Consider the following 13,639-nt stretch of genomic DNA (forward strand, 5'->3'; position numbering starts at 1 on the left):
ACTATCCATTTATGTTTCGGAAGACATGGGAAAGAAAAGGTTAAAATTTAAATATTAACCTTTCAGTGGCTGTGATTTCTCTAAAGATGGCATTTATGGTACATTACAGTTTTTTAGGTAGTTTTGGGGGGCTATATTGAAGACACAAGAAACTTAGCATTGGCTTTGTGGAATTTTTTTTTTTTTTTTAAACTAAAGTAGCACTCTTTAAATTCTACCAAATAACATAGTTTTGAAAATGAGGGCTGAGCAGGGAAATCTTATAGTCTGCCAGGAAGCTGGGGATAGTCTGCATTTGGAAGTCAGTTTGGTCTTGCATCAGCTATGTATTATCTGGCTCTGATGCTAAAGTGGTCAGGACTGCTGTTCAGTGTGGGTAGTGTGTATCCAGAAGTTAGTTCTCTTGCCTTGCATCAGCTAAGCAGCATCTGACCCTAACGTGGCCAGGACCGCTGTTCTGAGGCTTTGGGGTAAAGAGCATCCAGGCAGCCATTGTATCAAATGATCTTTTCCCTTCATGGGGAGGTGAGATGTCCTGGAACCAGAGCTAGGCAGTTTGTATCAACTAGCATGGTGTAAAGGTGATGAGAGAGACTTCTGTCATATAGCCCAGGTTAGCTTCAGACTTGAGAAATAACTTGAGTTCTTGATCCTCCTGCTTCCACCTCCCACGTGGCTGGGATTACAGGTGTATACCATCATGGTTGACCAAGTGTGAGATTTTTATTTCAGATAAAGCTATTTAAGAGGAGGATTGAGGATTTATTTTTATGGGCATTGAGTCTTGAATTTGGCTCTAGGCATCTGACTACATATATAGACTGTAAAGTGCTGTTGTCGGCAGAACTGAAGCTAGAGAATGTATGTGTATGAAGAGAATGTACCATTGACATCAGGTGAGCTGAGCTTGATGGGTTCTGGGCAGCATGCATGGCAGTGAGGTGGCATGGCTTTGGTAAAGCTTGCTTTGTTTTGTTTTGTTTTGTTTTGTTTTGTTTTGTTTTGTTTTGTTTTGTTTTATTTTGTTTGTTTAGGATAGCTGTGTCCAAGTGTTTTTAGTTTGAATTAGCTTTGTAGAGGATCTTAGGACTGGAGAGTGATATTGCAGAATAAGTGTAGAATGTTCTTTTTTCGTCTTAAAGTAATAAAATACTGGTTGTTAGCCCATTTTCCTTCTTTCGCAGGTAAAAAACAAGAAGCAGATGAGTTGAGTGGAGATGCTTCTGTGGAAGATGATTCTTTTGTCAAGGTAAAGTGTCAATCACTAGGTTAAGGAGTTTGCTCTGCGTGATGAGTTCATGGATATAGACTGGAACAGTAGACATGGAAGTACATAGGTTAGAGAGACTTAAGTATTGGCAGGCCCACGAGCTTTCATAATTGAGGTATAAAAGAAGTAACCCTTTAGCTAAGAGAGACATGAAGAAAAACTTAAGCTGGCTGTGGTGGCACACGCTTTTATTTCTAGCAGAGGTAGGCTTGGGTTACAACAGACCCTTGGCTCAAAAAAGCAAAAAACAAAAAGCTAACCCTAACCCCTGTGTTTGGGCACTCAGGTGGGAATCTGAAGCATGGGGATCTGGGACGGGGAGAATAATGGTGTGTTAGTTCCACCGTGAAAGGGACTGGTATCTTTTTCAGTCTATTCATTGCATTAACTTATATATACTATAATATGTAGGACTTGATCGTTGTAGACTTTAAAACTGGAGAGGAAAAATTGATGATGTGCAATTTTCTACCTAGTAAAGATCAAATAAAGAGATCTGTTATGCCCTTTAAAGATCACATCTTTTTGAACCAAAAGGAAATGTACCTTAAAAAAGTAATTTACCTCAAAAGCAGAAAATTTAAGTAATTCTGATTGAAGCAGTGGTATTCTATGTATTACAGTTATAGAAGAACAAGTTATTTTAAGCTTCTAGTTGGGTATTTTATTTTGTTTCTATGAATGAAAAGTGGTGTGCTATTCCTTGGGTCTAAAGGGCTGTGGCATTTGCAGGTGTAGATCACAGTTCTTTTTAAATCATGTGTATTCTCCTTTACTCTGGGTTCTGTGTATAGTTAATTCACACTGTCACAGTTGTCTCTGTGTGTTTAGTGTCCTGCCATGAGGTCAGTTCATGGCCATTTTTTCGCCTCTAGCTCCCACAGCCCAGCTCTGTACCTTCTCTGCCCCACACACATCCCACCATGCAGAGATGAAAGCAGTTAGTTGAGAATAGGTAATTTTAGGAACTGTTTGCCTGAGGAGCCACTAAACTTAGTGACTGCCTTCCTGTATCAGCTCTTGTTTGAGCCTTTAAGAACTCTTAAATTTGCTATCTATTATTCTTGTGCTGTGTCTTTCATTGGGTCTGTTTCTTATTTTCTCTATTTACTAATGTGTGATTAAACAAAAATTATTAGTTCAAAAACAGTGCAACTTGTTAAAAACGTAGGTTTCTGATTTATCATTATTTTATATGCATTGGTGTTTGTTTGCATGTGTGTTTGTGTGGGGATGTTGGATCCCCTGGAACTGGAGTTATAGATGGTTGTGAGCTACCATGTGGTTGCTGGGAATTGAACTCTTAGGTCCTCTCCAGCATTGAGCCATCACTCCAGGCCCCCAGACTGGTGATTTAATTTTGTAATGTTTTAATTTGTATCAGTTATTTGGAATGTTGGAGAAGACACATGCTTCATTGAGTGAGATGGCCCATCTGCTGGGAAGGGTACCTTTGTGTCAACCTTAAAACAACTTGTGGCAATATCTAGAAGAACAAAAGGGATGTTTTTCTTTAGATAATTCTGTGTGAATGTACCTTTAGTTTTTAATATTTCCTTATTTTGAAAGTATATGTCAAGTATTTGATAAGTAAGTGAATTTCCTTTATTGCTTCTAGAGTTGGTAATTTTGGAAACTTAGAATAGTGATGTGTAAGTGGCACCTGATGCCTAGATATGTGGCCAGTGTAGCAGTTGCTTCTGTGGGGAAGTGAAGTCCAGGGTTGCTTCAGAATGGTACAGTCCCTTCAGGGACTCCCTCTGTTGTTTGCTTGAGTGCTTCTGCCATCATCAGTTCCCTACCCTGCTATCAGCTTTCAAGGCTCCCCTCGTCAAACCAGAACACACTTTGCTGTCACCATGTGTCCTAGAGCAGCATGGTCCTCTCTGCCCTCTTCCACCACTGGACAGTCTTCCCTTTCTGAGGTCAGCTACAAATGGCGAGTGACTGGTTTTTTCTCATTAGTCCAGAAACAACTTCTTAAATCTTCTTGATTCATGGCAAGAATAAGGAAGGCACTTTCATGGCTATCAGCCCCTTCCTCCCACCAAAATACCATATCTTTGTATATTTTGAAGGAGACACAGACCTTGTATAGAGCTAATCCCACCCTGTGTCTCCCTTCCTATTTAAATTGATAGTGAGAAATTTTAAAACAATTATCATTATATTATGCATACTTTTCAAGCGTAGACTAATGTAACAATTGGGAATTTATTATTAATTTGAAGTAAACTTCATGTTTGTGTATGCATATGACTTCCAGGCTCTTTGATATTAAATGAGACTGGCACATGGAGAATGCAGTTAGTCCACTTCTTAGAAGGTATGCATGCTTCTGGACAGTTTTTAGACTGTAGCGTGGTAACTCTTAAATACCTAAACTTAAAGTACTTCTCGAGGATTCAGCTTGCTATTTCAGTGTGTAAGTTGAGATTCGGTCCCGGCTCATTGGTTTTGGTACTGACTACCTGTAAAAGAGTTTATGTGACAGGTAAAACACTTGCACTTTCACTCCAGGAATATCGTGAAGTACAATCAAATCTGCCATGTATAGAGTTGTAAATTCCGAAAGTGTTTGGTAGATAAGACACACCACTTTGCCTCTAGTTGTACCAAATTTTCTTACCATTAAAAGGACTGTGAATTGGAGAATCAAGAGACACATGACCAAGATGGAAATGACGAGCTAAAGGACTTGGAAGAATTTGGTGAAAATGAAGAGGAAATTGTGCATTCCCAGGAGTTGCTTTCTACAGAAGAGAACAAGACAACTCAGGAATTTGTAGAGGCAGAAGCAATAGAAGATAGAGAAAAAGAGGACATCGAAAGTCAGGTCTTTAGCCAGTTTTGTTAAAACATGACACAGATAAATTATGATTTACTAATAGAAAATATTTTTTTTTCTAGTTTGATATGGAGGTCTCAGAACTTAGAAAATTTATTTATAAATTACTTAGAATCCTATTACCTAAGGCTTTTACAGTTTTTGCTTATTTTACATGTGTATTTACATAGTTTTTGCCATGTCATAAATTGCTGTTGATTCTATATTCTGCACTTATATAACATGCCATAATGACTTCATAATCAGGCTACTTTCTGTGTGTCTAATAGCCTCTTTACAACCTTGGATATTTAAGGTTTGGTTTTTTTTTTTTTCCATGGCGCTAGAGATGAGTGTGCCTATTTCACTCTGACCTTACCAGTACTACTGGGTGGGAGGGCCCTCCACCCCCTTTTGCTGCTTTAGTAAGACAAAAAGTTATCTTTATTTATTTATTATCAAGGGTAAGAAAATTAAAGTTGAATTATAAAGCAATTTCCAGGTATTTCCTTTCAAACGGCCCAGTTGTCCTGCTTTGAAGTATGATAGGTCTTAGGAAAGCCGTTGGATTATAGGGAATGAGGATTGTTGTTATTCATAAACACGCGCCTCCTGCCTACCCTGGTAAATGAGGGGCTCAAGAATTTTCTAATTATGAGGAGGCATGAGTGATTTTTTTTTTTTTTTTTTTAAATTTTGTCATAGAGAGTGTAGTCTGAATTCCTGGTTTGGTGCCCATAGTTAACAGAGCATGAGGCAAATGATAACCAGGTATGAGCGTCAAAGCATTCCTATCGTACCCAGATGATTTGTAAAGCCAAGCTGTTGTATACCTTTTACTTAGGAAACTGAAGCTCAAGAAGGTGAAGATGACACCTTTCTAACAGCCCAAGTAAGTTTGCACATAGTCCCGTGAGTATAAATTGTGGGTGGAAGGGCTCGGAAAGGCAATCTTGTATTTTTACTTTGTAATTCTAAAATTCATAAAACTGCCTTGTTTGATCCTGAACTTTGAATGTGATATGTATAAACTGTTGACAGCTGAAGGTTCTGGTTAGGAGTTGAGGTTCCTGTTATCTATAGAGATAGAAAGTTCAGTAGAGACTTATCAAAATACAGACTTTGGGACGTTTATAATTTTTTTTTCCAATTTGGTATAAAATAAATAACGTAGAACTATGATATTCTTTTCAGTGCTTCCATTTTTTTATTCGTTAGCATTGTTAAGGTAAACTTCAATAACAGTGGGAAAATTCTCTTGTTCTTCACATTTTGTTAGGTGAATGTGGTGAATGTCCTGGTTCATGGTATGCATAGTGTACATTTCCCAATGGCGTGAACAACATTTATAGCTCAGTTTCTGCAATGTTAAAAACTGACCTCTGTCTTTTCATTTACTCACAATTTACTCATATTTTAACTCTTTAAGAATCATGCCTTCTAATAGAGACACTATACCACTCACTGTTGACCATATTGCTAGATTTAGGGAAAATGGTGATCCAGTTTGGGTCTACTTGAAGAGCAGTTATAGGAGAGTGTGTTCAGCCTGCAGAGCTGGGGCTAGAGAGATGGCTCCCTGGTTAGAACATTTGCTGCTTGCAGAGGAGCTAGGTTTGGGTCCTAGCACCCACCTAGTGGCTCACAGTCATCTGTCACTCCAACCCTAAGGTGTTAGAATACCTTCCTCTGACCGACTTGGCACCAGACATGCCCTTGGTGCACAGACATACATGTAGACAATGTACCTTTTTTGTGGCTCTCTGGCCTTTGCCATGGTGACCCTCACAGGTACAATGAAGTGAGCTGTGCCTCCCTGTTGATCTCAGGGGAAGAGAACTGACCTTTTTGGAAGCAGTGTTTCTGGCTTCTTGTAATACTCAGGAAGGGGCCGTTTGGACTGTGAGAGGCAGCAGGCCTGTTCCTCTTCTCTCTATGTTCAGTCTGTATGGTAGATGAGGGAGATCAAGCTTCAGATGCAGGGAGTACTTTTTTAGCTTACTAATTTTCAGAAAACTGGAATTGAACTTTGCATTTTTGGCAACTAGCTTTTTGAGTTCCACTGCTGGGATGCTTCCATGGTTACAAAAATTGTGAGCTGTATGCCAGAGTGGTATCTGTGACCCCTGTTCACATCACAGGCTACTTTATGACAACATGTTTAGCAGGGGGAAATAAAGTGTTCATGGAATGCTTGTCTTTTTTAAGTTTAAACCTTTTTATGGGGTAGAATAAGCAAACCATCCAGATAGTGAAAGAAAACAGTTACTTCAGAGACTAAGATATAGCCATATTGTATCAAAAAATAAGGAGGCTACATGTTTAGAGAAATTTTAAGTAAAATCATTTAGCTCATAATTATAGTGCATAGTGTAACCCTGACCCTTGGAGGTGAAGCATATGCATTACAGGCAGCAGATTGCAAGTTCAGGGTCAGATTGAGCTGTGGAAATAGACCCTGTCTGAAAATCCACAACAAGAAAATATAGTGCCCTTTATTTTCCTTTGTGTAAATAATGTATGTATATGCAAAATGCCTGGAGACATACAAATGCATGCAGATTCTCCTGTTGATGCTTGTAAAGGTTTTTCATGAATATATCAGATACCTTAGGGATAAAATGCATGTAACTATTACCCATCTTGAGCTATTTCAGCTCCTTTAGTCTGTTTTACTTCCACCTCCATCTATATTGTGCATCTATATTTCTGCAGTTTTTTTTTTAAAGATTTATTTATTTTTTTATGTAAGTACACTGCAGCTGTCTTCAGACATACCAGAAGAGGGCATTAGATCTCATTACAGATGGTTGTAAGCCACCATGTGGTTGCTGGGATTTGAACTCAGGACTCTGAAAGAGCAGTCAGTGCTCGTAACCGCTGAGCCATCTCTCCAGCCCCATTTCTGCAGTTTTTAAAGTCACATGCATTTTCCATGACAAAGTTCAGTATGTAGCTTTGAAAGAAATTATTAATAGAAAAATGATAGTGTGGTTAAGTACTGAAGTCAATATTCAGATAGATATTCATTCAGCTATGGATATTTTTTATAGGTCTTGTTTGAATCCAGAACTATCCATTGTGATTGATTGGCATTTGTGTTAATGCTCTTTTAATCTCTAGCCTTGCTCTCTAACTTAGTTTCTCCTAGGTTTACTTGTTGAGAGACTTGGTTGATAATCTCATAGAGCATGGGTTGTAAGGTCTTCCTAGCTGTTTTGGGCCATACAGTTTGTATTGTAACTACTCAGCTGTGCCATGATGGTGTGGAAGCAGTTAGAGACGATGTAAAAATGAATAGGGCTGACAGGTTTTCAATATAAATAGTACTTTCCCAAGCCCTGCATTAGAACTTCCAAAGTCTAGATGTTGCTGGTTGTATTCCATGGTGTCTTTGAATATATTTCTGCTTCCTGCAGTTACTGGGAAGTCGGCATAGACTGCTAGGCTTACTATCAGATTCAAGGACAGCGTGAGAGACAGGTGCTTCACTGGCCGGATGCCACCTTGGGCTGCTTTTGTATGGATCCTAAGCAATGAGTTTTAAAGTGGTCATAGTGTTAACTGAAATATTTCTAGAAAAATTAACTTTTTATGTTCTAATTGGTTACCAAGTAGTGTCATTTATAAAGGAGAGCCAGAATATGTATTGGTTGTTTTCTCCTATAAAATCTACCTATTTCCAAAATAATGAGCAAGTTTACTAGCACCGTCAACACTACTAATGAAATGAGCTTTTGATTTTCTTTGCACTTTGTCCTTTTATTTTAGACTCATGGCTTTGGTATATTTAATGTATGTCAGTCTGCTACTGTTATCATTGAAGTGAGTGTTCTCACCTTGTGCTAGTGAGCATTTTTAGCTCTCCTTATTTTTGGTGTATATAATGGTTCTCTAGTTTCTTCTAGACCTATATGTAGCTACTACTTCTTGTTAGTGATAAATGCTGTGAGTGTTCACTGCTCCTGAGCTGTTCATTATTTCTAGGCCTTTTCTGTAAGTAGCTCATAGGGATACTTCCACGTTACCCATTTCCTGTAGCTCCCAGCACATTATTAGATTATTAGATAGTAGTCTTAAAGTAACATACCACCACCACCAAGGCCATTGCTGAAGACTTGAGAGTTCCCCTGTTACAGCGTATTCTTACTAAGATGAACAAGCTACTGTATTGCAGATCAGCTGTGTCCCTTAGGTGTAGAGTACCAACTGGTACATATTTCTTTTTATTTGGGTTGATTTGTTTCATCTATTTTTAATTATTGGTTTAAAAAATAAGTTTTGAGAGTTTATAGTTATTTTAATCTACTATACACATTTAAAATATCTTCTTGATTTCACATCACAGATACTCAGAAAGTGTCTGAGTACTGTGTTTCCTGCTACTCCCTTTTAGAAGTTTTTTTGAAAATCATTGGTTTGGGCTGGAGAGAAGTCTCAGTGGTTACAGTAGTACAAGCTGTTCTCTGAAAGGTCCTGAGTTCAATCTCAGGACCCACATGGTGCCTTAAAAGCTCTAACTGCAGTTTAACTGAGTCTTATGGAATCTGATGCCCTCTTGTGGTGTGCAGACATACATGAAGATAAAATACCTGTGTACATAAAACACATAAAAAAAACAAAAAAACCTTGACCTAGCCTATTTCTTTAAAAAATACAAACAAGATATGATGTTTGTGTAAGGGTAGCTTAGCTCCAGGTAAACCCAGTCTTCTGCTTTTGTCTTGAAGCCTCTGGATAAAGTTGCTTAATTATAGACCTGTGATTTTGAGCAGATCCTGTTGGTCAGTTTTAACATTAAGAATCATGCCGGGGGGGGGGGCTGGGGGAGCTGGGGGGGCTGGAGAGATGGCTCAGCGGTTAAGAGCGCCGACTACTCTTCCAAAGGTCCTGAGTTCAAATCCCAGCAACCACATGGTGGCTCACAACCATCTGTAATGAGATCAGATGCCCTCTTCTGGAGTGTCTGAAGACAGCTACAGTGTGCTTACATATAATAAATAAATAAATAAATCTTTAAAAAAAAGAATCATGGCTGGGGATGTAGCTCAGTTGGTCGAATGCTTTCCTACTATGTATAAAGTCTTGAGTTTGACCCCAGCACCATACTTCAAAACAAACCCTTCTTTGCTAGACCTGGTGTATTGGTCTAGATCCTAACATGAACATGTGCAGTTAGTATTTCTTTGTAGTTGTTTGACTAAATTGAAGATGTCATTTACTTGAGGATTTTTTTCCAAAGCATTGAACAAACTAGGATTTTTTAAAATTTTTATTTATTAAATGTATGAGTACTCTGCTGTATATACATCTGCATATTCTCAGGCCAGAAGAGGGCGTCATATCCCCTTATAGATGGTTGCGAGCCACTGTGTGATTGCTGGGAATTGAACTAAGCCAGTGCTCTTAACTGCTGAGCCATCTCATCATTCCCTATTTGAGGTTTTTTTAAACATTATTTCTATAATGTTCTTTAAGGGCTTTAAACTTTCAGTTCTCAAGCAACTCTTTAGCTGGGTGTGGTGGTACACAGATTTAATCCCAGCACTTGGGATTTAGACTCAAGAGGATCTTGGTGAGCTTGAGACCAACCTGGTCTCTCTATATAGCAAGTTCCAGGACTACATAGTGAGAGCCTGTCTCAAAAACAAAAGAGGGGCTACAGAGGTGGCTTAGCGCATTAGAGTACTGATTGCTTTTATAGAGATCTCGGTTTGATTCCTAGCAACCAGCTCACAACCATCTATAACTCCAGTTCCAAAGGATCCACTGCCCCTTTCTGGCCTCTTCAGACACCAGGCACACATACATACATGCAGGCAAAAACACTTGTACTCCTAAAATAGAAATGAATAACAAGCAGGGTTCCTGAAGTACCCTAAGTACATGATTATGCCATGTCCGTTCCCTTTCTGTTTACCTACGTCCACACCACTTCTCTAATCTGAGGGCTTTTCCTTTGTGGGCTGGGAGTCGTGAAATCTGTGTACTTTTCCAAGCAGGTTTACTCCTGTTCTCTTCATAAAGGTAATGCCTCTTTGATCTAGTGGTTGCTTGCTGTTCACGGTACAGAGTACTCTAGATCTACTACTTTTCATTTTCCTTGATACATTATGGTATATCACCCGTGATTCTATGGAATTAAGTCAAGATGGGTGGTGATACAAAATGTTTTAATGGTAAAGAACAACTAATTACATCTCAAGCTTAGTCTTATATTCTTTAACATTTTTCATTACATTTTGTGTGTGTGTGTATGTGTAGATCACAGTACAACTTGAGGGAGTGTTTTCTCTCCTACTACATGAGTCCTGGGGATTGAACTCAGGTTATGAGGCTTGACAACAAGTACCCTTACCTACTGAGCCATCTCACTGGCTCATTTATTTAGTTGTTGGTTTACATGATACCACATTTTTTTTTTTTTTTTTTTTTTTACTAAGTAACTACACTGTTAAGAGTTTTCTAAGTTCTATTTAACTTACCATAGTACTGAAGTTAAGCCCTTTAGAAAGAGGAGTATCTTACAATATATTTATTCAGTGACTTTATTTCAGCAGATTCTTAGTGCTTTTTATGGGCTTAATATATTTAACCCATGCAAGCCTGTTGCTGTTGTCTGTACAGCTCATATTGTTCCCATGTTTAGCTGGGCCACTTTGTTTTTCCCATACTTTTTAGTGCACTGTCAGGTGATGTTAGACAGTTACTGATGTAAGATGATTTTGAAGGCTTAAGGTCTTTATATTTAACCATGCAGAGGCACATATATCACACATTAGCCTACAGAATGATAGTAGAATGTGAATGACTGAGAAGTGTGCGTGAGGCTTGGCTTTGACTCTTTGCTGTCCCTAGGGTGCGTGGAAAGAGAGGCGCTTTATGTTAAGTTCTTCAGCATCTGACTAGGGCTTGTAGGCCCCACTACAAGATAAACAGCTTGAGTACCTGACTTTTAGAAAATGTGATTTATTTTTCATGCATGAAATGCTCTTATTCAGGATAACCCCTCAAGTGACCAAATTAAAGATTGTTTTCAGTGGGGAGATTATTTTCAAACACATTGCATGTTTATACACAGTTGTCATGGTTTGAACATTTTCCTGTCTCTTGTATTTCTTGGTTTGTCTATGTATTTTAAGGATTATAAGAAAAATGTCTAGGGAGCTCAAGAGAAGGCCCAGTGGTTAAGAGCACATACTGCTCTTAAAGAGGACTGCAGTGTATACACACACACACACACACACACACACACACACACACACACAGAGTTAAAGAGCTAAAACTTCAGCAAAACAAAGTAGTTTAACAGCATTTCTAATTAGCAGAAACTATAGCAATTACTTTTTTTTCAAATTTACTTTTTTAAAATAGCAAATAATTTGTACATCTTCAGTCTATCATGTTGCACCTTTAATAGAATAGCTTGGAAGTGGTATAGTGTTTATTAAATTTATTTAAATTATTAAGTTTCTTAAATTCTTGGGGAACTAGAGAGCTAGCTGGTGGTTAAAAGTCTACAGTGCTCTTCCAAAGGACCAGAGTTTGCCTTTCAAGATAAACTAGTAAGCCATACACGTAAATGGGTTCAGAATTTGAGAATAGCTTATTTTCCCCTTGCTTCCTTGAGCAACCACTCTACCCAAAGCAGCATTCTTTCCAAGTGCTGCACTTCAGTGTGTAATCAAGAGCCCAGAGGTACTGATTTATTTGTTTAAAATTTTAATTGTGTGTTGGTACGTGGGTGCCACAGCACACCTGTGGAAGTTAGAAGACAACTTGTGACCAACCAAGTTTATGAAATCCTTGGGGAACTAGAGACTAGCTTGTAGTTAAGAATACAGTCTGCTTTTCCAAAGGACCAGAGTTTGGTTCCTCGTATCCATGGTGGTGGAGAGTTCATAACTGCCTGTTACTCCAGCTCTGAGGGATTCTGGACCTTAGAGACAACCGAAGTACAGACAGACAGACAGACAGACAGACACACACACAAATATTAAAACTGAAATGAAAAAAGAAATCATAGTATGCAGTATCAGTATACAGGTAGTATTTATGTTGCTGTTGGTTTATAATACAAGCATGTGGTCTGGAGCTCACATCCCAAGCATTCATGTACAATCCCAAAGTGATGCACACCTGGAACTCTGGAGTGCTGAGGTGGGGAGGACAGGATGGGACAGGCAGATCCCTGCAGCTCTCTGGCAAGCCAGTTTAGCTAACTGGTGAGCTCCCTGTGGAAGATCCTGCCTTACCACAAAAGGGAAAGGGAGCGATCAACCTGCCATTGACCTAGGCCTCTGTGGGTACATGGACCAACACACTCCTGCGCACACACAAACACACAACATTATTGTTGTTCTCCATGATAAAAAAAATCTAATTTTGTCTTGCATTGAAAGTTTTGCTTGAAATGTTCTTTCACTGCTAGGCAGGAGGAGTTGGTCGGGTCTTTTCTGGACCTGCAGTGTGACTCACCTGGACACATGTTAAGTGGTGCACACTCTTCAGCTGTTTGACACCTGCAGAATCAGCAGCTGTGCGCCTGGTGCCAGCAGCCTGTTTGATAAGTGCTTCCAGGCTTCTGTGGTACTGTGGTGTGTGAGAAGCAGCACTTACAGGCTTTCCTCAGGTAGCTTTCCCAGCTCACTAGAACCAACTGTGAGTTGAGTGACTGCCAGGCAGTGGTGGCACATGCCTTTAATCCTATCACTTAGGAGGAAAAGGCAGGGTCTACAGAGTGAGTTCCAAGACAGCCAGGGCTACACAGAGAAACCCTGGTTTGAAAAACCAAAAAAAAAAAAAAAAAGGAGCTGCGTGAGCAAGGTGTTCCGGGAACCTCATCTTCTGAGCCTGTTGTGCTTTTTAACCTTTCTGTGGCTTGTGTTGGGAGAGTTTAGCTTGTGAAACTACCTCAGTAGTCCTAGCAGCGTTTTCTTAATAAAAAAGTTGTTTTTCCCCCTTCTGGCTGTAGACAAGTGGTTTAGTTACTGCTAAGCCCTTACCCTTTCACAGTATAAACCCAATAAGCTATTGTTTTCTTAAAAAGAAAGACAAGATTCCTTCTCTTCCAAGAAAAGCATCTTGTCATTGAGATCTGTTTTAAAGCTAGCACATTTGGGAATATCAAGTATCTTATGTTAAACTTTCTTCTTAAATGGATATGCTCTTTGCTTTGATTACCTGTAGCACAAATACCATTTTACAGTTGGCCATTCGCTAGTGATGTATATTAGTGATGGCTTTGAACTTATTTAACAGATCTTTTTCTAGAGAGAGTAATTTGGAGCTGCATCCTGATCATCATCCCTTTTCCTTGTTGAAATGTAGAAAGGGAGGTGGGCTTTGTTTTGTTTTCTTTATTTCTTTATCATGCATCCACTCCTTTGCTGGTTATACTTCTAATTCCTTTGAATGTTTGAATGTTAAAAGTATGGCTGAACGCCGGGCGTGGTGGTGCACGCCTTTAATCCCAGCACTCGGGAGGCAGAGGCAGGCGGATTTCTGAGTTCGAGGACAGCCTGGTCTACAAAGTGAGTTCC

General features: G+C 39.2%; 1 protein-coding gene across 3 annotated transcripts in view; it reads left to right on the plus strand.

Moving 5' to 3' along the window:
- The window catches only part of Sltm (SAFB like transcription modulator), a 48,369-nt gene that overhangs the window by 15,018 nt on the left and 19,712 nt on the right, over positions 1-13,639 (plus strand). For all 3 annotated transcript variants that reach the window (XM_021171768.2, XM_021171769.2, XM_021171770.2), the window contains exons 3-5: positions 1,185-1,249; positions 3,909-4,106; positions 4,942-4,989. In XM_021171768.2, the coding sequence (XP_021027427.2) occupies positions 1,185-1,249; positions 3,909-4,106; positions 4,942-4,989 (311 nt within the window). The remainder of the gene's footprint in view (positions 1-1,184; positions 1,250-3,908; positions 4,107-4,941; positions 4,990-13,639) is intronic.

The sequence above is a fragment of the Mus caroli genome, chromosome 9, assembly GCF_900094665.2.
Source record: "Mus caroli chromosome 9, CAROLI_EIJ_v1.1, whole genome shotgun sequence".
Taxonomy (NCBI): Eukaryota; Metazoa; Chordata; class Mammalia; order Rodentia; family Muridae; genus Mus; species Mus caroli.